Below are 22617 nucleotides of genomic sequence, written 5' to 3' on the forward strand. Positions count from 1 at the left end.
CTTTTCAATCTTTCTCCTCGCACTTTCTTTTAGCCATCTGCATACACCTATGTCACCCATTACCGTCTCCAAGGGCCGCGCGCCCTCCGCCGCGCCCAAGGAATCATTCACGCAAATGGCCGATGAAGACCTCGAATCGATCGGCCGCCACTGCCAACTCGAGTACTGCGGCCAGCTCGACTTCCTCCCCTTCCGCTGCGAATCCTGTCGCGGTACCTTCTGCCTCGAGCACCGCTCCGAAACTGCCCATAAATGCGCCCGTGCCGGCGAATGGGCCCGCCGTCGCAACGGCACATCCAACCAGAAAGAGAACCGCTCCGCACCGGAGAAACCCACCATCTACAACTCAGACCAGTGCGCCCACCTCGCCTGCAAGACCCTCATCAACACCCTCAAAGACCCCGGCGTGCGCTGCCCCAACTGCAACCACCAGTACTGCCTGAAACACCGCCTCCGCGAGGAGCATGACTGCGCCAAGCTTACCCCGCTGGGCGCGCGGCAGGGCCCTGGCGCAGCACCGAACGAGACCATCAAGTCAATGTTTGCGCGCGTGCGCACCTGGGGCCGGGATAAACAGGCCGCCGGCGCCAATCTGATTCCGAAGACGAAACCTAAGCCGAACAGCCCTGCCGCGCGGGCCGTGAGCGTGAACAATATGAAGCGCTCGGCGAAAGGCGAGGCAGGCGTCCCCGCCGATAAGCGGTTGTATCTGCATACGGTTGGCACGGCGGATACGCAGGCTGCGGAGCCGCCGTCGGGGGATTTCTTCTTCGACTCGCGGTGGAAGGTGGGCCGGGTGCTCGATGATGCTGCTAAGAGGCTGCGGGTCGAGAATTTGAATAACCGGAGCGGAGGAGAAGAGGCGCGGCTCCGGGTTTTCCATGTCGAGTCGGGCGATTTCCTGGAGTTCTCGGATTCCATTGGAGCGGGTAAAGTGAAGCAGGGTGATACGATTGTCTTGCTACGGGGTGCTGGGGCGGTTCTGGAGAAGTCGTGATGTGCATTTCAGCCTATTTCTGTTTTCATTCTAGGGTTCCGGAGCGTATGCATCTTGATACACCCAGAAGCGTTGTTCTTTCTCTTTCTTCTTCATATTTTCATGATAGATGGCAGCATTTTTGCCCATACTGCATGAAACTCTAGCGACAATTTGTTTGCTGACTGAACGGTATATAATTCATGGCATTTACGTTGTTCCGAAAAACTGGTATCCTTTAGACATCAAACATGGACAGTGATCAAATCAAACGCTCATCTTCATCTTGATCGTCTTATGCGGCTTGTACCCAACCACCTCAAACTCGTCCTCCTTCCAGCCATCAATGACCGCGCTGCCGCGGTCATCCCGCTTGATGTGTAGCTCCGGGAACTCCGTTGGCTCACGAGCGAGCTGCTCGTTCAGTGCATCGATGTGATCGAGGTAGACATGAGCATCGCCCATAGTGTGGATCAGGGTTCCGGGGTGAAGATCAGCAGCATGCGCTAGAATGTGAGTAAGAAGCGCGTAGGAGGCTATATTGAATGGGACACCGAGGCCCATATCACAAGACCGCTGGTAGAGAAGACAAGAGAGCATGCCCTTCTGATCAGGCCGCCCCGTCTTCTCATCCAGCTTCATGCCCGGTGGGAATGACACATAGAACTGCGCAAACATGTGGCACGGGGGCAGAGCCATCTTGCGTAGATCGGCCGGGTTCCACGCGCTCATGATAATGCGGCGGTCAAAGGGCGAGTTCATGATCTTGTCCACCACGTCCTTGAGCTGGTCCACGCCCTGGCCTGTGTAGTCTGTCTTGGCGTCGACGTACTCGGCCCCGAAATGCCGCCACTGGAAGCCATACACGGGGCCCAGGTCGCCTTCCTCGCGGTGTCCCAGTCCGACCTTATCGAGGAACTCACGGCTCCCGTTGCCATCCCAGATCTTAATGCCAGCTTCGGAGAGGGGCAGGGAGGATGTACTGCCGGCAATGAACCAGAGTAGTTCGGCAAGCACAGCGCGCAGAAAGACCCGTTTTGTGGTGAGGAGGGGCAACACGGGAATCGGAGCGCCGCCTTCGGGGTTGGGCTTTGAGAGGGAGAATCGAAGTTGTGGGGGAGCGAAGAGTGCCCTTGTGCCTGTGCCAGTGCGATCAGGTCGGTGCTCACCCTGCGCAAGTATGTCGCGGATCAGGTTGAGGTACTGGTGCTCTTCGTGCGAAGGGTTGTGTGGCGCCGATGGCGCCGGGGCGGTAGGGACTTGTTCTTGGGTCATTGTCGGGGTTTTGGGATGGTAGACTGAAGGTGTGATACCACTGCCTCGTGCTTCTATTCTTTCCTTTGCCTGACGATGCACTTGCTAATGTGGGAACTGAGGAAATCCGCAGATCTCCACGTCGCGTCGAAGCGCGACACGTCGTCACGTGGGACACCGGCTATCTTATCGGTCTAATCTACTTTTACTTCAGCTTCGATAATTGTGGTATTGAATTGTGAATACTTTCTAAAAGAGATATCGTCCAGAATTGGGTGCTTTTTAATCGTGTGGATGGTCTGTCGTGGTGTATTCCGTACCGGTCATTTAAATTCTATCCGGAGAAGAAGAAGCTACAACAATTCGCACTTGTGATACCAATGACAGCCCCTGGTGTCTGGTAGAAGGTTAATGACATGCGACTGATATACTCAGAATGCGCTAGCACAGGTGAATCTCATTTGTATCATCAAGTCCGTTTGGATCCGTCTATGTATAGGGCAGTCCGCCAAGGGCCAGATGGCTAAATGGCCTCTGCAAGTGCGAGAAAATGCGAAAGAAGAAGGAATTTGTCAGTCACGTTGAATCATGATTCAAATAGATTAACCAACCGCGACACCTTTGAATGCACATGTTTATATCAGATCAAGAATCTCGTATCGTCATTCCCGCTTGCCGTTCATCATCGCGCCCCGAGACTCACATTAATCTTCTAGCAAGTCCATCCCGACTCCCTGCAGCGCACCAACAGCCCACTGAGGGTACTTGGACTTGTCGCCCTTATAAATCTTCCGGAAAAAGTCACGCACGAATGCCGGATAACGATCCTCTAGAATGGCCTGTCGGGCAGAGGCCATCAAGTTCAAGAGAAAGTGGACGTTGTGGATAGTCAGACTGATTCTGCGTTAGTATTTTATGAAATTGCAATAGGCATATCAATCAGAAGACGCATCTTACAGGTGAGCACCGACGGTTTCCTTTGCGGTAACGTGGTGCATGTACGCCTTGGTGATCCCAAGGCCACCTTGATCTGCGGGAAGGCAGCAAGCGCAGGTACATCCCTCTTCGATGGGACTGAAATCATTTGAGAACGGTTGGTTCCGGAGATTCAATGTACCTGAGGAGACGATGGCGTTTCCGAAACGCTACGTGGGATCAGTACAAGATTCTGGGACTCATAGATGGAGGCGACCTACCGCTGTGCGAGTCGGCCAGACACAGTCAAACATATCGGCCCCCAGGGCCACCGCCACAACAATATCCTCGGGGTATCCCTGCAGAGCAATGTTAAACCAGGTATTGCCCGAGTTCCAGATGAAACATACCACGCCCATTACATATCGAGGCTTGTGCTCTGGCAGAAGCCCGGTACAAGTATCCACACTATGAAAGTGTCAGTCTGAATGAGTAGAACGGGTCCAGGAGAACCACATACACCTTGCAAAATTCCTCCTTGGCTTCACCTCCAGACAACCCACCAATCGCGATTCCGGGGGTATCTCGAGCCACCATTTCAGCGCAGCACTGTTTCCGAAGCTCCAAATCTAAACCGCCCTGGACGATACAGAAAAGATTTTGTCTCTCGGGGTATTTATGGGCGTCAATGCAGCGATCTAACCACCGCACAGAACGCTCCATGGCTTCCTTGATTCGGGCATGGTCTGGGGAGGTCGTTGCGATCACGTCATCGAGTTGCATGATAATATCCGACCCGATGGAGTTCTGAAGCGATATGGAGTGTTCTGGTGTCAGCAGCCTGGTTGGACATCAGTGGTCTGGTTCTTCGAGCAACACCACGAAAGGCGGGGCATCATACATGGGCGAGCCGTCATGCGGACTCAGAAACCGCACCCCTTCTTCGGTGACGGTCGCTAATTTCAGCAGAGACACCATCTGGAAGCTGTTCGAGGCCACAAAGCCTCGGGTCAGCCGACAATCTTCACTGCGGGAAGCGTGGTGACCTTACCCGCCGCTGTCTGTCAACAGATTCCGGTCCCAACCTTGCAACTTATGGGCACCGCCCACTGCATCCAAAACCTCTTGACCGGGCTTCAGTCCAAGGTGATATGTGTTGTTCAAGCAAAGCATGCACCCCGTCTCTCGGAGCTGGTCGTACGTCAGGCCTTTGAGAGATGCTTGGGTCGCGACGGGCATGAAAATCGGCAGCTGCACGGAGCCATGGGGGAGATGGAGAGTCGTCGCACGAGCCTTGGTCGTCTATGATAATTAATGGGGAATTGAGTCAGCCGCTTTGCATGCTCTCATTCGGAATTTGGGGAAACAAGAATATACCGAGCATTTCGCGTGACGATCGAAAGTCAACGCGGAGGGCATGGGCTTGCGGGCGGGCTCGGCGGTAGTCGACATGGCTGCAATGGAAACGGATGGTACCATGCGAAGCGATCTGGGATGAAGTCGTACTAGTGATCGCTGACCTTGCATAGAGACAATCGAATTGTCGCGAGCGCAGCCTTTGCGATGCAATCAGAAATGCGTGATAAGGTGTTTGCTTGGTTTGCGCAAATGAGAGGGCGGAAGAATGCCGCACCACCATTGCCCTTTCGACTTCTCTGTCCATTTTCATACTCGGATGCCATAGTGGCTTTCTGAAGGGAGCCTGAGTGGAGAAGATACTAGTGGGGGCTCCTGCCATGCTTCCTGAGAGCGTTCCCCACGAACGCGATGGCGCTGGTTGCATTCGAGGGCGTGATGCGGATTTTTGCCATGAACAACGAGCCCTGAAGGGATTTATTTAGCGATTCCAGCCTCTAGGTCTGCTCATACTCTAGTCTCTTTGCTTAGAATAGAGCTTGTGGATGCCCCTATTATGCCAGAAATTCCTTGTGTCAACTTAGTGGGCGATGTATATATACCCGAGGCCGGGGAGGTAGAATCAGGTATAGCCACCGGGTGGTTTGGGAGTGACCCAAGTTGCCCCATGAAGATCTCTCTCTCTTCCTCTCTTGAATAGGACATCATTTCTCTACTCTATGGGCTCCTTCTATCAGAACCTTTGGTTCAGGCTCCAGCGCTATTACACCCGTGGTGAGCGTCTATAAGTCCTATCACTTTTCCTCTAACATAGGGATTGCACTAGGCGGTCCTTGTGAGCCTAGCACGATAAGCTTGGAGCATCTTAACTATGACGATCTAATATACTACGTGGTCTTCTTTTGCTGTAAGATAGCGTAGTTGCTATAATGATTTGATCTCTCTTAGTATACTGTATAGTAGACAACCTTGGAAGTAAATACCTTGCTTGTAAGCAATAAAGATGAGCAATAAAGATAACCTTGGAATATTATCGAGCCAGGTACAGTAGAATCTCCACACAATTCTTCCGGAATTTCGCCACACTGAGTCACCGAATTTTCAAAATGGATTATCCAAATGTGGGAATATTCCCAACGCGATCGAAGCCTGTACAAGGTTGCCTCCCCCCATGTCGAGTCATCCTCGGCGAGGATCGGAATGAGTGGAGCTCGAACAGTGAGTCATAGCCCTCTGGATATCACGATGTACCCATATGCGGATTTTTTTGACTAGGACTACCGATATAGACCCGTATTAATGAAGAGCACGACCGCGCTGCACCAACTACCATCTCTGACCGTCACTACTCCGTTCCTTCCAAGTCGAGGTCCAAGGGTGACCCAATCAGGAAACCAGGGCTAGGGCCCTCGTCCCGCCAATCAGCGCAGTCGCTGCCTCCCGTGCATCGTCCATCCGGAGGCGATCGCCCCTTATCTGTCTTATCTCCCTCTTGTATCCTTTAATCCCTATTCTTATCCCCTTCAACATCCCCATCTAAGTGAGCCTTGCATCATGGCGATCCATCCGAGACTGCGCCCTGAGGCTTCCCAGGGGAGCCTGTCGCCCCAGCAGACAATGGCTATTTCCGCCTGGACCGAACAAGCCGCCGCATCGCTGCAACATCTGTCTTTGTCCGAGTCGACCCCCGCCCAGGAAACCGCGCCAGCGCCGACTCCGACACGTTCGAGCCTCCGCGGAGCTACCGTGTCCCTGTCGATTCCCATCGATGATGAGCCTCCCGCGACGCCTTCCAGAGTCAAGGTAGTCGGCTCTGCATCGAGCGAGACTCGTACGGCACCCACGGTCAGCTTCCGACGTCGAGAACCCCTGCGCCGGGATAGTCTGAAGCGCCGAGAGGCTCTGCTGAAGGGCAAAGATGGCAGCCGGCGGAGACAGCGCTGGGAAAACGGTATTGACCCGCGATCGCGACATGTTCATCGTGCCCTAAGGCGCGAGTACTGGAGATGAACCATGCTGACAGGTCATGAAGACCGCTTGTTGCACAACCCCTGGGCGGAGCCTCCGTCTCCAAATGACTGGGAGGTCCAGCCGACGTACACACGTCACGATCCAATGCCATACTACCTGGCGCCGCTCTGGGATGTTCACTATTCCCGCATAGCCGCCCACCACTCCGCCAGGAAGCACGCTGCTAAAGCGGCTAACGAGAAGCATCGCATTCCCAAGGATCTTCGGGTGAAACTCAAGCACACGCGGGCCGCCCGTGGTATGCTTCAGGATCTGGAAAACGAGATCCGACTCTTCATTCGCAAGTGGAATGAGAAGCAACTCTTCCTTCAAACTGAGGGTCTGCAGGATGCCCCCGACGCCTCAGTCAGTGACGACTCGGAAGACGAAATTGTCTTTGTTGGTCGGAATGGGCAGATGCATGACTCCCCCGAGCGCAAGAAGAAACTCCAGCAGTTGCGGGAGGAGTTGAGTAGGCACCATGAGCGTGACGGTGAGAAGATGGTGTTTGAAAGTCTAGTCGACGACCGTGCGGCAGGCTTCGGGTGAGTTTGCATCAATGGTTGATGGTTGCTGGTTGTATCAGGCACTGACTCGTTTCCCCCATGGGCAGGCGCTGGCTCGTGCATTCCATTGCCTCGTATTATGGCTTGCACACCTGGTCCGTCACCGTGGGCGAGCCTGCCCGACGGGAGGCCTACGTGGGTTTCCGTCCACCGGTTCCGGGCAGCCGAGCTGGTCTCGTCACCCATCCGGCCTGTCGTGCAGAGGACCTGCTCCGGCCAGGCGAGGAGCTTCCGCAGCCGCTGTATGCGCAGGTCTAAGCCTTCATAATCGTCTTGGCTGCGTGCATTGCAGATTGAACTTCGGATTCCAGGCTTTCGGTTTTGCGGCCGGGCAAAGGTTTGTCACTTGGTTGTAATGACGTGATATTGGTAGGGACCAGTTCTGGTCTGATGGGTTACATTCTTTATATACATCAAGTTCTCATTGGACAGATCTCTTTTGAGCCCAGATGACTTTGAGACTGGCGGTGAGATTGAGAACGTTGACTCTTTGTCATCTCAACCTTTCTAGGTTGGAATGAACATGTTTGTAGACGTAGACGCTGGTTTGAAGGGCCGCCGTAAAGTCATCGATGCCCATCCGTGCATCTCGACGCGACGATCCATGGCGTCATGCTAGGAGCGGCGTGAATCCCCCGTGCCCGAGTGAGTTGGTTTATCAGATTTCAGGGTGACGATGAGCCGGCATGATGATCCACCAGTTTCGCTGCCAGATTGCTCCGTTATCGGCCATCCCCCCGCACTCGAGGTTCAAAGCCAGGAGGAACTCGTTCGCAGCATGCCCCCCCCCCCCCCCCCACGGACCTTGAACGGTCGAACGGCCCCTAGCGATATGGCCATCTCGTAATATCATCTGTCAACGATGCCGCGGCTAGAAAGGCGTACAATCCCACACGCGTCGTAGGAACCAGCAAAGAGCGGTTCCGGATCGGACCGCGGGCCCACCGTTTTCCTGACGTCGGGCACCCGGTCAATGTATGCCAGGCATCGCTGTACGCCCAAAGGTGCCGCAGCTTTGCATGGCGGAGGCGCGCAAAGAACGGCAAGGAAAGAACAGGCACACCTTCAGCACTGAACCAGACAGGACAGCCTCCAAGCTCGAAGGGAAACCCCAAGATCACCGGGGGGCGATCGGACCCTTATGACATAGCGCATTCGCGGGGCGCGATTCCAGAATGCAGACTCGTGTCCAGACCAGGTCTACGCCTATCCCTCGACGCTCACTGGCGGACGGAGGACGAGTTGGGAGCGGGGCCGACGCTGGAGGGGGGTTCGGCGACGAATGAAGAACCGACACACCAGAGACTCAAAGACAAAAAGCGAACTCCTGGGCCCCCATCACACGAGAGTGGCATCGCGGTTCCATAGGTGTGTTGTTGCTGGTCTGTGGTAGGTGTGAGGCGTGTTGTCTGCCTGCCTTGCTCCATAGGCTCGAATCCTCCCTGGCTGCGATGATTCGTCCGCGACACCAGGGTGTGTGTGCTTGTGTTGCCGCCCGAGCTTCTTGGGTGACGGCGGTTGTGTCAATCACTCCTGCTGGCGATGATGATGCGAGTGGATTGAAGGCGCTGTTGGAGGAAGAGCGAGAATCGTGTGGGAAGAAAAGAGATTGGAGATCCAAGTGGTCGAGAACATCGAATGCAAAAACGCGGATCTCCCCATTGTAGACAAAGTAGAAAAAGGGCGATCACGCCCGAATTCCAGTTTGAGGAAGCACGTCGGGAGACATTGCTGGCCTCGTTTGTGAGGTGCTGAACCGTCGACTCTTCCTTTGAGCACCCCTCTCTTCCTCCCTCTCCCTCTCCGCTTTGTCTACATTCTACATGCTCCAATTTCCATCCAGTCTTTCCCTTCCCATCTACCATCCGTCCTCAGTGGAGGACGATCTTGCGTCGCTACCTTTCTATACTTCCTTCCCCGGAGAATCCTCGATCCCTGGCGCGTCGAATCCCCCGGCTCTGGTCCTGTCATATGATTCCCAAGGATCCTCTCCGACATTTCTCGCACAGCGTGGTGTAAACAGCATCCCTTTCTTCCCTTCATGCCAGCTTTTCCCATCGCCGACTGCGTCATGGGAATCTGATAGCCCCGCCTTGCGCCCGTATTTATTGCAATCATCAACCATCGACCGGGCAACCTGGTGTTCGATCCGCCCAACGTGATCGGGCTGACTCTTATTGATCTTATTTTGATACTCCCTGGGATCCGATCCCCACCAGCTATCTCCCTCGGTTACTCTTATATACTTCCCCTTCAAACACTTGACACCAGCTCATCCTTGTGATCCTCCCCCATTCTATACACCACTGCCTTATCAACAGCGGATCCATCAAGACGTCCCTGCCCGTGCCATCCGCCATGCGTTCCTATAAAACCTGCCAGGACCGCACAGGGAGCGGTGGCAGCTCGAGTTCAACAGACACTAATGACTCAGACCGGTCAAAAAGTACCGCGCCGACCGTTGCCAGCGACCGAACAGCGTCGGCGTCCAAGCACACCGAATGGTCCGATATCAAGGACGACGACGGCGGGCCCCGTGATTCCACTTCGACATATGCATCGACCACCGGATCAACGTCAAAGCTAGCACCGGAGGGACCCCAGTACGAAGTTGACGACCGCCAGGAGGCCTTCCCGACAGATGCACTGGCGTCCACGCCGTCGTCGTTCGCCGGGCTGTTCCCATCATCTCGGAGGTTGCTGATCCGGCATGATGACGCCACGCTGGACGGGAACATGAACCTGCGTGTGGACACCGTCGTACCCTGTCGTGGCGGGTACCAGCAGGACGTGATCCTGTTCCACCTCCGCATGTACGACCTCTTCTCACGCAAGTTCTCGCTGAGGCGGTACTGTCGCGATTCCGGGCGCGAGGTTTGCCATTGCTCTCGCAAGGAAGCGTCGCCGGGACCAATGCATCCTGCCTTCCGGCGGTCGTGGAGCAGCGTACTGGCCAGTCTGCGGCCCGGCTCGAGTGGACATGCATCGTCGCCCCCGGAGGAGTGGAAGCGCCTCGAGTCCGGGAAACACGAAGAGGTGGGTTCAACAACGGAAGAAGCCGTGGAGAAGGGGCCAGCGCTGGCCGACACCATCCTGTTGGAGTTCTCCAACTACGCACACGTCGAGTTGCGAAGACGCGGACCCGGCGCAGCGAAGCGTTACGAATATGAATACTGGTCGACCAAGTATCAGTGGCGACGCGAGTTCCGCAAGGAGGGCGATCTGCGCGAGGTGTCGTACTACCTCGTCGACACGCGCACGTCACAGACTATTGCACATCTGGTGCCCGAGATCATGGCGCCGCTAGAAGTCGTCGAGGAGGAGAGCAAGGGTGGGTGGGTGCCGCCCTGTTCGTTGTGGATTCGCGATCCGTCGGTGTACGAACGGATGCCTGATGTTGCCGAGTAAGTTGACTCCGTTGGCCCTGGTTTTGAGTTCTCTTTTTTGAATTAGAACCGATTGCCCTCGTACTTTTTTTGTTCCCTTACGCCTATCCATCCCCGGTCTCTCGTTCCCACTTCCGTGCTTCCCCTTCCCCACCATACTTGCATGGGCGGTTACAACATGGCCGCGCATTGGTATGGGCATGGGCAGCACATATCCACCCATGCCAGATTTACAGGGCAACAGTGAGGCTGATCCGGTCGGTATCATAGCGCGATAGTCGCGACGGGATTAGTGGCGCTCGTGGACGATTGCATCCGTCGGCGCTGGCACCACGAACGCCGCGGATCATGGATGCTCCCCGCAGGATCATCGTTCACGAAGAGCCTGGAACGCATGGGCCCTCGACGCCTGATCGGCGAGGTCCTCCACCGGCGGGGATCCGCCTAGATGTTGCGCCCTAGTTCACGATTTAGTGACGCCCTAGGAACACCGGTAGGGGTTGCGAGAGGCGTGCTGACGAACCATCCCAAGCAATCATGAGACCCATGACTTGGCTACGAGTTCTTTTTTTTTCTTCGGGTCCTTGCTTTTTTTGTACATTTGTTTTCTCGCTTTCTTGCATCTGGCCGAGATGCGTAAACGAAACGACAGTTATGACTTGGTGATGACAACCCGAGGATCTATTTTCTCCCCCTCATTTTTTCTGTTGCTTTGATGTCGAGTCCATCCTGTTCTCTATTTTCAGCTTCTGCCACCTCTTTCTGATTAGGAACCACGTCCATGTTGGGTGAATATGCATGGGAGATCTATCCGACCTGCTCCAGACGGATCGATTGGACAGGAGCTTTCGGAGGCTCGGAGGGCGTTGGGCGTTTCCGTTTCGACATTCGATCTAGCTTGCATTTTGGCAATTGGCAAGAAACCACGGACGACTAGGACCATGAAAACGCATACTTGGCTTTTTTCGATTTCTTTTTCACCCCTCCTGCTCTGGTTCCCTGCCATTGTCGACTTTGTCCTTCTCTGTGTGCAGGGCCTTGCGTGTACATGGCATTCTCGTCCTGCGCTGCTCCGCTGGCGATGCATATCTTGTAGATTCGAACGTCTGACCGCCGCTTTCCTCCCATCCCAAAAACCATGACGGTGACGATGAAAGTGCCGTTGCTTCTAGGATGGCGGTAGTGGGTGCTGGTAGTAGCCATTTCTGGTGGCACACCGACTCTCCCGTGTGCACCTCGGAGTCGGTCTGACGGCACGACGCAGGATCTAGAATTCGATGCTAGCATCCAGTCCATTTGGGGTGTCTTTCCTCTCCCCCAGCTCGAGGACGTTAGCGCGAGCTGTGAAGAAAGACAACACACGGTGGCACATGCCTCGGTGTGCTCGCCTCGAGCTCTTCGACTAGGCATCGATTGGCCCCTGATGAATCTGTGGCTGAGTGTACACCCCGGGGGTTTTTTTTTGCTGCCTGAGCTTCAACATTTTCTTTTTCCGTTTCTTTTTTTTAAGCTTGTGCAAGGCGGCGAGGCGCTTGGCTTAAGCGGTTGGATTTCATCCGCCGAGGCTGTAGCCGCATTGTCGAGAACCATGGTTCCGGACGGCGAGGACGCAGGATGCACAGAATCAGCACCAGCACCAGCATCATCGTGGTTGAGGCTGCAGGTATGAATGCCCAACACTCGCATTGTCAAAGGGAAGCGGCGAATCAGGCTCGAGGTCTACGGGCGGTTTCGCGTGGTCGCGGCCTGGTCTGTTTTTGGGCGGCTGCGATGCCGGGCCAGGGCGGTTAAGCCCGCGCAGGAGGCTGTTCGGGCAGGGGGAGAGAAAAAAAAAATGAGAAGACCGGGGGGTGAGGGAAGAAAAAGGAGGGAGAGGAGCGAACCGGAGGGCTTGGTGGAGCAGAATGGCATTCTCTTCGCGTCATTCCCGGGGCAGATGTTCATGCAGGGCGGCCCGGTCTGTGGCTAATGGGGAGTCGAGGTTGGGACGAGACTACTGTCAGACACACTCGAGGTACAGTAGCTTGAAGCTCTGCAGTACACCTACTCGCGCGGTGAATTCGACCGAAGATCATGGGTGTTCGACGAAGATATTGAATCCAGAATATACAAGTATCGTGGACTCCGGAGAGTATCACGGTGGCGGGTTGGCTCGCCAATCTGAGGCTGGTGGCAGATTAACACCAACTATGACTATATGGGATGAGCTGGCAAGGAAGCTCGAAGTAGTTAAGCATCGAAGGGGGAAAAGAACAACAGGCAAAAGAAACGATTCCTCTGGTGCGGCCCAACGCGGTTGTGTCAAGAAAGTCCTTTGGGCATCGGCCATTCGTCATTTCAAAGCTATGACGGCGGCAGAGGGCTGATTATTCTTAGTGTTCTTGGGTGCTTTTAGTGCTCTAGTGCTCTAGTGCTCTAGTGCTCTTAGTCCCCTGGCAGCTCCGCTTGGGCAGAGATCACCCACGTCCCCCGCCACCATGCAATTCATCAGCTTGTTCTGGAAGAACAACACCCTTCCCGCCGATGTGGTTATGTCCATGCGCAGAGCTAATCTTCTTGTGGCCGTGGGACTGTCATGGTAGAAACATGCCTAGGGCGTGAGTCCTCAAGGTATCAACGTGGGGTGCGCTGAGTTGTTCACCATTCCCCTCTCCAATCCGCGCCTCGGTGGTTTGATTTCCATTCTGTCGCAGAGTCGGCATCCTGACCATGCGCCCTGATTGCCATCGATCTTCTCGGGCTTCCTATTCCTTTCCATCGCGGCCATTTTCCGGTCCCCTTGCCGTGAATCAAGACTCCACGGGGGGTCCCGGGTCTGCAGGCCGATATCCGGCTTTCTCAATCATTCAACCCTTACGCCGACCTAGCGTTTCGTCAAGAGTTGGTCTGGTCGGCGTGCGCCGGGCCGTTCCAGCTTGCAGCCTCCAAAATGATCCGCATGTCCCTTCCCGCCCCCGTTTCGATTTGCCATGACTGGTGGATAAGAGAGGTGGATTTGTGATTTGTTTTTCTCTTTGCTGGCTGATGCTGTACCATGTCCACTTGGATGCATAAGCCCGGGTTAGGTTTGACGGTTAGGCTCCATGTTTGTCCAGGGGAAGAAAAATGGGAACAGAAAAATGAAAAAGGGAAAAGAGAGAGAAAAAAAAAAAAAAAAGCAAGGATTGCTTCCCATTTTCTAAACGGTGTTTTTTTTATTTCAATTTTCACGCTCTCTTGGGGCGTGGGCAACAGATATGGCCCACCGTCAACCGTTTATATGACTCCCCGCGCCCCAGGCCCAACGCCGATGATTTAAAAAGGTCCCGCAAACTTCCTCGTCCATTGAGATTTGGGTGGATTCTTTTCTTTACCATTCTATCCTCCACCCTCCACCCTCAATTCCAGCCTGTTCCTCTTCATCTCGACAGTTGTGGATTGGACTATCCTGCCTACCCCTACAAGACCTCCGTTGACAGCGCTTCCTCCCTACCGTCGTTCTGCGTCAACTATAAACGGCCCTTTCGATCCCTTTTCAATTGACCATGTCTCTACCAAACAGCCCCCAAGGGACTAGTGTTGGAGGCCGACTTAGCTGGCAGGATAAACTGCAGGGTAAGCCATTGGAACACCCCTCCTCGAGTCGGCCCCAGCGCCAGCGAGCTGAGAACCATTTCACCACCTCACATCTACTGACTCTCTGAAGACCACTGCATACAAAACAAGCTGCCTTCCCCGGTGTTCAACATCGTGTCCGATCGGCGAGGTACCTACCCACTTTCGTTCTTGTCTCCCCTTTCTACCCTCACCACCGTCTTTTCCCTCCCTGAACGGTTGTTCGGTGGGGATGTGAAGACTGGTTTTTCCCCTCTATCTCTCTTCCCCGGTTCAAACGCGCACCTTGCCTATGCCGACTGCACACCACGTCGGCATTGCAGAGTGGAGCTCTGCAGAAACGAACCCTGTACACCGACTTTTAGTTCCGAACTTGACAGCGGGATGCTGATTGCCCTTGGCGTCGGAACTGCAGGAGGACGGACCGCCTGGTCAAGCACCGTGACTGTGCAGGGCCAGAATATCGCTGCCCGCTACTGGTATGACGGCCAGTTCATCAACAACGCCAAAGAGGACGCCGCCGAGGTGGCCCTGACACGGCTCAAGCAGCAGCCGCGAGCCTCCACCGTGTATCCTGGCCAGCTGTTCCCACAGCAGACTGTGGGCTATGGCCGGGGTGCCGGTGGATTCTGATCTGTCCTCTTCTCTCGGGTTCGAATGCATTTCTTTTGTTGGGGCGGCTTTCTGTGTTTTGATTTGAATCTGTGTCCGTCCGCTGGGGATGCGCGTGTGTGGCCGAGGGAGGCTAAGTGTCCCTGTTCCTCTTGAAATTTTTCTTTTCTGATCTCCTTTTTTTTCTCTTTCTCTTCTGCTCTGCGCGCTTCCCTGTGCGGGCCCACAGCAACACACAGTTTTCCCTTACTGTTGCTCTCATTTGTTACTGGTGTGCAGGAAAGAAAAAAAAAATCAACCACGCACCGCTCTCCCTCCCGCATGGGCGCCCTCGTCCCTTCGACCCCCGAGCATCGGAAATGTGCACAACGTGTCCATCGGTGAAATCATGACAGCTGGCCCGCTGCAATAACCAGCAAGGATTCCTTCCCCGTGTTGCCGTGGCCGGTGGTGGTCTGGACAAGAATGGCAAGCCGAGGGCAGCTGGTGCTGGAGATGTACGCGTGTGTGCATGTGTGCATTATGGGACCACTCGTCTTGTGCTGCAGACGGATTTTTTCCTGGCCCCGGGTCGACATGCAGACACACACAGAACAAGGGGCTATAGCTCCAGGCGACCGGCCACAAATGACCTTGCACCGGGTCTTGGCCTTGTGCAACAGGCCGACTTGCTCGTGACACCTTCTCAATCCCAACAACTCAGGAACGAGATCTCCTGAAATCTCCGGCTTGCCTGCAGTGCGGCAGAGTTATGGGCGCGTCCACTCAATCCCAGCATCCTGCCTGCCTCCTAAAAGACAAAAGTTTGATGAATGCCATGCTATAGCGAGAGATCGCACTAGCAGCAGTGGTCCTGCCTTTCCTGCTTCTGCATTCATGGTTGCTTGGTTGTGATGCTGTTCTACAGGTGCACTGAGACTGGCCGACAAATCGCATCACATCACATCACATCACATCGAAGACAACAATGGTTCGTGTGGGTCTCTCCCGTCAAGCCACCCGCCTAGCCGTCCAGCAAACAACAATGCCCCCTCCAAGAATCTTGAAACACGGTCCGGAATCCCATGCCGATATTGCTGGATGGCAGGTGATGCTCCCTGTGATATACCAGACAGTCTTGCTGCTTGCAAGAATGTCATGAAAAACCAGCTGGATCGGGCTATGGTATCGTGATGTCCCAGAGCCAGGCAGATAAGCGTGTCTGTGTTACCTGCAACGGGAGCCGGTCGTCCGGATTTCAAGAATCCAGGTACGACATGACTGGGAGACAAGGAAATGAATATGCTCGATAGAGGCGGGGAATGGGTGGGTGAGTTACAAGGTCTGGAAGCAGGCTTGAAAATCTTTTTTTTCTTTCGTTTCTTGCCTATGCATTATTTTCCTGGAGATAACTCTTCTCTTGCTCTGGCTTCTCTTTGGATATGGATTTTCTGTTGTGAATCTGATACGGGAGTTTTCTTTGGATATTATTATACGGCTGCGCGGGATCTGGGAACGGGAAGTCACTGGGTCTGGGATCGGTCGGTCATTGGTTGTCCTTGGTTCTTTCTGTTCCTTTTTTCCTCTTTTGCTTCTGCTTATGATGTGTGAGCTAGGATCGGGTCTATCAGATTGGCTGAAGTCTCCTTGGTTTACTACAAGATATAACGACGGGCTTTCTCTAAACAGGAACTGCACTTCCTGTTTACTTTGTCTTGTATGCCTCTATTCTTGAAATAATCTGAGCTGGGCATTGCTACAACTTTTCAAGTTGCCGACTTACTATGGTTGACCTGGAAGGACCGGGTGTGACATGTCCGTATATAAAGGGGCGGGTAATTCTCCGACGATGCTCTATTCTTTTTATTAAAGTATTCTACCCGACATCGACTTGAATCTGAAACCAAGCGCTCACTGTTATGATAGCCCAGAGTGACATAGTTATCGAATAGAGACACCCAAATGGGAGCAATGCGCTTGGTCTTCCAATCCTGAATACGAAGCCATCTTCAATTTGCAGTCATGATAAATAATATCAATAGAGTGCTGGTCATCACTCTAGACACTCGGGAGTCGTCAAGACAGCTAATCTAAAGTCTAAGCATGATATCTTTAGACCGCTCAGAGTGGTAAAAAGAGAGTAAAAATTCTATAGTGAATATATCACTTTCCCAGCATCTCTTGGCCACCAAAGCTGCCTGCGAATATCCCTTTTAAAAAAAAGTATCTAGATCGTGAGGCAGACAGATCGCCGCCATGTCTACCCTATTCAGTCCCAGCGGGCCCCAAACGAGCCGCCGATCGTAAGATCTGAGCCAAACCCGCGCCACAACTCAGCCTTAAGCGGTGGTGGCTATATTTGGTTCTTGGTAGCCTAATTCATACTGTCCCTTATATAAAGCACCCGACTGTTGGAGCCTGTAGGTCGATCAGCCATCCATTCTATATAATTCCAAAGCCAGAATTTCGCTGGACCACCTCGCATATCTGGATATCTCTGCCTCGAATTCCATCCACGGCCGACCTTGACAATTCAAACTTATAATCCCGCTCCGACTCCATTTATATACAATGTGTTTCCACAGCTCCGCCCACGACAGCGAAAAATACGCTCCCCGGCGGCCTATATACAACGAGAGGGACTACCAGTGGTACATCAAGGACGCCGAGCGGTGGGAGTTGGAGCGGAAAAAACAGAAGAAGGCGAAAAGCAGACGTCGCCGTAACATCGCAGTTTGTGCTGCCGCTAGCGCTATTTGATTGGGTCGAGCGTGGGTGTGATGACTGGGGTCTGATTAATTAGGGATGGGTTGATTGTAGTGCGTATGGAGTTTGACGGGTTTTATGAGTGATCTTGCCTCATGATTGGCGACTAGGGCATTTTGGTCCCTACAGGTTGGAATCCTTGCTAGGCTTAAACAGAGGTTGGCGAGCGCTTTCTCAATAGTGGTCTGGAAGTCCTTGATGTGTTACTAAAGCTTGTCCCTGTGGAGGGTAGACACAGTGAGAGACCCGAATTAGTTCCAGCCATTCTGAATTAGCCAATATAGCCATCGACAAATTCCAGAATCCTCTCAAGGGGCTTATTAGCCATAACTAGGGGTCAAATCCATGGATGCCTTTTCCTGAGGTTTAAAAACGAACGCGGATATGTTGACCCTGTTCAATGGCTCCCAAGAGAGTGATCCTACAGTGCTGTTACCCTTACACGCTAAGTAATTCCATAGAAGTAGTCTATAAGGAATCTGAGAATAGAGTTTAGTAAGATTCTCTTTTCTTTCCCTTTCGACAAGAGTTAGACTTTCGGTGCCTGCTCATAGCGCTTCTCCTATTCTTTTTGTGCTTTGGATGATCAAGCAAGGTAAGACAGGCTCAGCAGAAGACTCTTGGATGCCCAGAATCAATATCGCCAAGCCCAAGGTTGTCAAGGTCCGTTGCTCAAACGAGTAGAGAGAAAATCCGAGGCATTACTCGCCACCGCATCGGTGCTCCAGGCCTGCCAGTGAATGGTAGATATGCTCTCCTGGTAAGCCTTTCTCGCGCTTCTCAAGACCTGGATCAGTAGCATCGAACTCGACATCCTGTCGTCACGATATAAGTATTCCACAGGGGAAAATAAGAACGGAACGCAACACATACATTGGCGGCGTGTTCAATGTCGCGTACTTTTCACCATAGTGATAGTGACAGGGAAGCTGTCGAACGAGGAACCTGCAAAGAAACAAAGGTAACAAGAAAGCGGGGGAGCTGCAAGCCTCAGTATTGCTCATTCTTTCGGCATGGCGCATTTCATATCGAACATGTTAACAGCGAGTCAAGTCCCTGAGACTGAGAATGGGGCCCCGCATTGCTTTGCTCGGGCATTCTCCGAACGTGAGGAATCCCGATCGCGTTACGAATGGTGTCGGCGAGAAGTGGTGGATTGTATAGAACGCATTAAAAGATGAACTTCACGAGATCGTAATGATGCTACCACTGTGGCTCTGCGTTTCGTCCCGTTGAAAGACTTGGAGCTCGTCTCACCAGCGGAATATTTCACGGCGAGAGCTCAACTAATGACTAGATGTGATGAGAGTGGTGATACTTCGGAAATAATATGGAGTTCAAATTAATTGAATACAGTATACATTTTGGTTTTCTATGTACCTCTTACCTTGATGAATTTGGCGCAGACCCAGTATACCATTTCACACATTCAGCACCCAAGTCTCATTCCTCTCAGAATACCTCAGAATGCCTCATTCTACCTCCGGTTGCAACCTCAGAGACCGATATTTACAGATATATTTGCCTACCTATATAGGTACACATGTATCTATATGGTAGCTACACGACTAGAAGTAGCCGTTGAGAAAGGGTATTAAGTCGGATCGATCTACTACAAAATTCCCTTGACACCCCGGTAGCAGGACAGAGCCGAGTATAGATCCTCGGCTGAGGGAGTCCAGCGCATCTCTGGAGAACTGCAGAAGAGGCTCTCTCGCAAGTCCCCATGTAGGGCAAATCCGACCGGGAGAAAAGTGCGGGGGACTAGATCCTTTCCATGGCTTGACTGAAATATGTTACTGCGAGAGATCAGAGTATCTAGTATTTAGTGAGTATTTTTTTTTTCGATTGGTAGTCACTAGCTCGGCCTTAGCATGAACCAATCTAGTCCCCTTAACCCTATCGCTCCTCCCTGCCAGTTGGGGCGGTTTCGGTCGGAATAGGTGAGGGACGCATTAACGGTTGATCCATTTCGCCTGATTGCTTAGCGCGGGGGCCAAAAGGGGCTTGACGAGAGGGCGTGTGACGGGCGCCCCCAATCCCTGGCTGCCTCAATCCCTTAAAAAGCCCGTCTCCGTCCTTCTGGTCGCATATTCTTATCCGGTGTGCCTGTGTGTGTCTATCTACGCGCGCGTGCTGCCATCATGAAGTTCCTCACACACTTGGCGCTGAGCGCAACTGCGTCCACCGCTCTGGCGGCGGTAGTCCCCCAACAGCCGGTCGCCCAGTCCCTCAGCCATCATTCGCAGCAAGACAAGTGGCTGATCGAGCTGGCTCCGTATCAAACGCGATGGGTCACCGAGGAGGAGAAGTGGGCGTTGAAATTGGTAGGTTGCGCCTGAGTTCTGCAGGATGCCGCTCTTGCTCGAGACTAACGAGGCATGTGTGCCTCTCACAGGACGGAGTCAACTTCATCGACGTTACAGATGAGTTCCTATCTGGGTCTGAAGGCCTCATGCACACCCAGCGAGTCGTCCGATATCCAGGGGCTATGCAGCATGAGGACCAGGTGGTCCCGCTGACCACGGAGCTCTCGAAGAGCAACATGCGGGACAATCTCGAGCACTTCACCTCCTTCCATACACGCTATTACAAATCGGAGACTGGCATCAAGTCGGCCGAGTGGCTCTACGGCCAGGTCAATGCCGTGGTGCACGATTCTGGCGCGAGCGAGTACGGCGCTACTGTCGAGCGGTTTGACCACCCGTGGGGTCAGTTCAGTATTATTGCGCGGATCCCCGGTCGGACCAACAACACGGTCGTGCTGGGCGCCCACCAGGACAGCATCAATCTGTTCCTTCCGTCCATCCTGGCTGCGCCGGGGGCGGATGACGATGGCAGTGGAACCGTCACCATCCTCGAGTCTCTCCGGGCCCTGCTGCGGTCCGAGACCATCTCCCATGGACGCGCAGAGAACACTGTCGAGTTCCACTGGTACTCAGCCGAGGAAGGTGGTCTTTTGGGCTCTCAGGCTATTTACTCCAATTACCGCAAGCAGTCTCGCAATGTCAAGGCTATGCTGCAGCAAGACATGACAGGTTACGTGCAGGGAACCCTGGACGCGGGCCTGAAGGAGTCTGTGGGGGTGATCGTCGACTACGTCGATCAGGGCCTGACCTCATTCATCAAGCAGGTCATTACCACCGTGAGTTCACATCTGTCTATGATTGTCAACCCGAGCCGTCTCGCTAATTCTGATCCTTGCAGTACTGTGACATCCCATATGTCGAGACCAAGTGCGGGTACGCCTGTTCCGACCACGCCTCTGCCAGCCGATTTGGCTATCCCTCCGCGTTTGTGATCGAGTCTCAGTTCGAGAATTCTGATAAGAAAATCCACTCGACCGACGATCAGATCAAGTACTTGAGCTTTGACCACATGCTGCAGCATGCGAAGATGAGCCTGGCCTTTGCCTACGAGTTGGCATTTGCGCCATTTTGAGCTGGGCCTTGTGGTGCCTGGAACACCGCACTTCTGTCACGGTTATCTTTTTCTGGCGTTCCGCGATATATACCTATGGGCATGATTCCATTTTCTAGCGAGAGGCGATCGTCAATCCGCATTGATTGGGTTCAGATACGCTACATCCTCAACGAATTTCCTCTCAAGACTCAATCCACCCACCTGTGGGACACGCTCCTTCTGTAGTCGTATTGGTTTCCTGATATGTAGCATCCACTCTGGAGATCTCCGTCCACACAGTCGTCGGTCCTGTGAAACGATGACGAGCGGTCCCCACGTGACCCACTTGAACTGATCAGCAAGGAAATACATATATTTGGATCAATCGCACTCACCGACGAGCCGCTCTCAACTGGGCCGGCTCATTCACGCCGGAACTCAGATCTTGCATTTTACCCAGGCGCGCACCTTGGGTTGGCCAGACCGACTACTTGCCTGGCAACGGAAACTGTACAAGATGAGCTCCCACGCCTATGCCAAAGAGCTCACTCTGGCGAGCCTGGCCGTCCAGCGAGCCGCACTCTTGACGAGACAATTGCTCTCCGCGGTTGACAAGGGCTCTTTCGACAAGAGCGATGCCACCCCGGTGACCATTGCCGACTTCGCAGCGCAAGCCTCCATCATTGCCGCCATCCACCAAACCTTTCCCGATGACGACATCGTCGGCGAGGAAGACTCAACCGCTCTGCGCGAGGACCCGGGTCTCCTCGAACGAACGTGGGAGCTGGCTACATCAGTCCACCTGGACGACGAAGCGAGCGAGGCTCTTCTCGCCATCCCGCGGACTCGGGAGGAAATGCTACAATTGATCGATCTTGGGGCCAAGGGCAAATGTGGTCGCAGCGGCCGAGTGTGGACACTCGACCCGGTCGACGGCACGGCCACCTTTATGCGCGGACAACAATACGCCGTGTGTCTGGCCCTTCTGGAGAATGGCACACAGAGAATTGGAGTCCTGGGCTGTCCGAACCTACATCTCGGATCGGGACTGGTGGCAGAGGATCTTGTGGACCGTGATGGGTATGGTCAGCTCCTCTCGGCAGTCGCAGGCCACGGCGCCACCATCCGCCCAATGGGTGCTGGCGGCCTCCTGCCGACACAACCCCTTGATCCGATTGTGCAGATCACCGACACGCGTGACATCCGGCTCGTCGATACGCGGGAGGCGGCGTCTTCTCAGAACCTGGAGACGCACGTCCGAGTCGCTGCACAGCTGGACTGTCCGTGGCCCAACTCGGTAGATCTCTGGTCGGCGCAAATGCGGTACGTGGCGATCGCCGTACAGGGCGGGTGTAACGCCTTCGTCAAGGTGCCGCGCAGCGAGAAATACCGCTCGAAGATCTGGGATCATGCCGGTGGGATGTTGCTGGCGCAGGAGCTCGGCTGTCTGGTGACCGATCTTGAGGGCCGCCCGGTCGACTGCGGCTTGGGCCGGACCTTGGCAGGCTGCCATGGTATGGTCGTGGCGCCTGCCTCCATCCATTCCCGGGTCCTCGGGGCTGTGAAGGTTGTTCGGCAGTCGATAGTCCAGTAATTAGATGGTCTGGAGGCGGCGGGCCCGCTGGAAGGCGACGAAGTACATTCATGAAGTCCGTTGCAGACCCCCTTTGTTCTCTTTGGGTTTGGCGGTCAGCCTGCGCAAGGCATGATTGATACCCCCGTGTTTCATCAAAAGCGTTGATTTGTTACTTCGGTGCTTCCTGGCTAGACATAGTGATCCCGTAGACGTGGTTTTGACTCG

General features: G+C 54.0%; 8 protein-coding genes across 8 annotated transcripts; 6 read left to right on the plus strand and 2 right to left on the minus strand.

Moving 5' to 3' along the window:
• Nucleotides 1-49: 49 nt before the first annotated feature.
• On the plus strand, nucleotides 50-997 carry N7459_006042 (AN1-type zinc finger protein; the record flags this gene model as incomplete). The annotated part of the gene is made up of 1 exon (XM_056945226.1): nucleotides 50-997. The coding sequence occupies one exon, from the start codon at nucleotides 50-52 to the stop codon at nucleotides 995-997; it is 948 nt and encodes a 315-aa protein (XP_056799561.1).
• A 246-nt stretch (nucleotides 998-1243) lies between these two features.
• Nucleotides 1244-2251, minus strand: N7459_006043 (thymidylate synthase; the record flags this gene model as incomplete). The annotated part of the gene is made up of 1 exon (XM_056945227.1): nucleotides 1244-2251. The coding sequence occupies one exon, from the start codon at nucleotides 2249-2251 to the stop codon at nucleotides 1244-1246; it is 1008 nt and encodes a 335-aa protein (XP_056799562.1).
• Nucleotides 2252-2934: 683 nt separating this feature from the next.
• N7459_006044 (tRNA-ribosyltransferase family protein) lies at nucleotides 2935-4624 on the minus strand (the record flags this gene model as incomplete). Its single annotated transcript, XM_056945228.1, has 8 exons — nucleotides 2935-3124; nucleotides 3188-3375; nucleotides 3427-3504; nucleotides 3556-3613; nucleotides 3666-3986; nucleotides 4047-4130; nucleotides 4197-4447; nucleotides 4523-4624. The coding sequence occupies 8 exons, from the start codon at nucleotides 4622-4624 to the stop codon at nucleotides 2935-2937; spliced, it is 1272 nt and encodes a 423-aa protein (XP_056799563.1).
• A 1431-nt stretch (nucleotides 4625-6055) lies between these two features.
• N7459_006045 (uncharacterized protein) lies at nucleotides 6056-7335 on the plus strand (the record flags this gene model as incomplete). Its single annotated transcript, XM_056945229.1, has 3 exons — nucleotides 6056-6452; nucleotides 6525-7056; nucleotides 7125-7335. 3 exons carry the CDS (start codon nucleotides 6056-6058, stop codon nucleotides 7333-7335), a joined length of 1140 nt encoding a protein of 379 aa, XP_056799564.1.
• A 2100-nt stretch (nucleotides 7336-9435) lies between these two features.
• On the plus strand, nucleotides 9436-10911 carry N7459_006046 (uncharacterized protein; the record flags this gene model as incomplete). The annotated part of the gene is made up of 2 exons (XM_056945230.1): nucleotides 9436-10481; nucleotides 10734-10911. 2 exons carry the CDS (start codon nucleotides 9436-9438, stop codon nucleotides 10909-10911), a joined length of 1224 nt encoding a protein of 407 aa, XP_056799565.1.
• A 3530-nt stretch (nucleotides 10912-14441) lies between these two features.
• Nucleotides 14442-14690, plus strand: N7459_006047 (uncharacterized protein; the record flags this gene model as incomplete). The annotated part of the gene is made up of 1 exon (XM_056945231.1): nucleotides 14442-14690. One exon carries the CDS (start codon nucleotides 14442-14444, stop codon nucleotides 14688-14690), a length of 249 nt encoding a protein of 82 aa, XP_056799566.1.
• Nucleotides 14691-19558: 4868 nt separating this feature from the next.
• On the plus strand, nucleotides 19559-20855 carry lap1 (putative aminopeptidase; the record flags this gene model as incomplete). Its single annotated transcript, XM_056945232.1, has 3 exons — nucleotides 19559-19741; nucleotides 19813-20559; nucleotides 20622-20855. The coding sequence occupies 3 exons, from the start codon at nucleotides 19559-19561 to the stop codon at nucleotides 20853-20855; spliced, it is 1164 nt and encodes a 387-aa protein (XP_056799567.1).
• A 478-nt stretch (nucleotides 20856-21333) lies between these two features.
• On the plus strand, nucleotides 21334-22410 carry N7459_006049 (uncharacterized protein; the record flags this gene model as incomplete). Its single annotated transcript, XM_056945233.1, has 1 exon — nucleotides 21334-22410. The coding sequence occupies one exon, from the start codon at nucleotides 21334-21336 to the stop codon at nucleotides 22408-22410; it is 1077 nt and encodes a 358-aa protein (XP_056799568.1).
• Nucleotides 22411-22617: the final 207 nt, after the last annotated feature.

Source organism: Penicillium hispanicum, assembly GCF_028827665.1.
Source record: "Penicillium hispanicum strain IBT 35686 chromosome Unknown utg000005l_segment0_segment0, whole genome shotgun sequence".
In the NCBI taxonomy this organism is placed as follows: domain Eukaryota; kingdom Fungi; phylum Ascomycota; class Eurotiomycetes; order Eurotiales; family Aspergillaceae; genus Penicillium; species Penicillium hispanicum.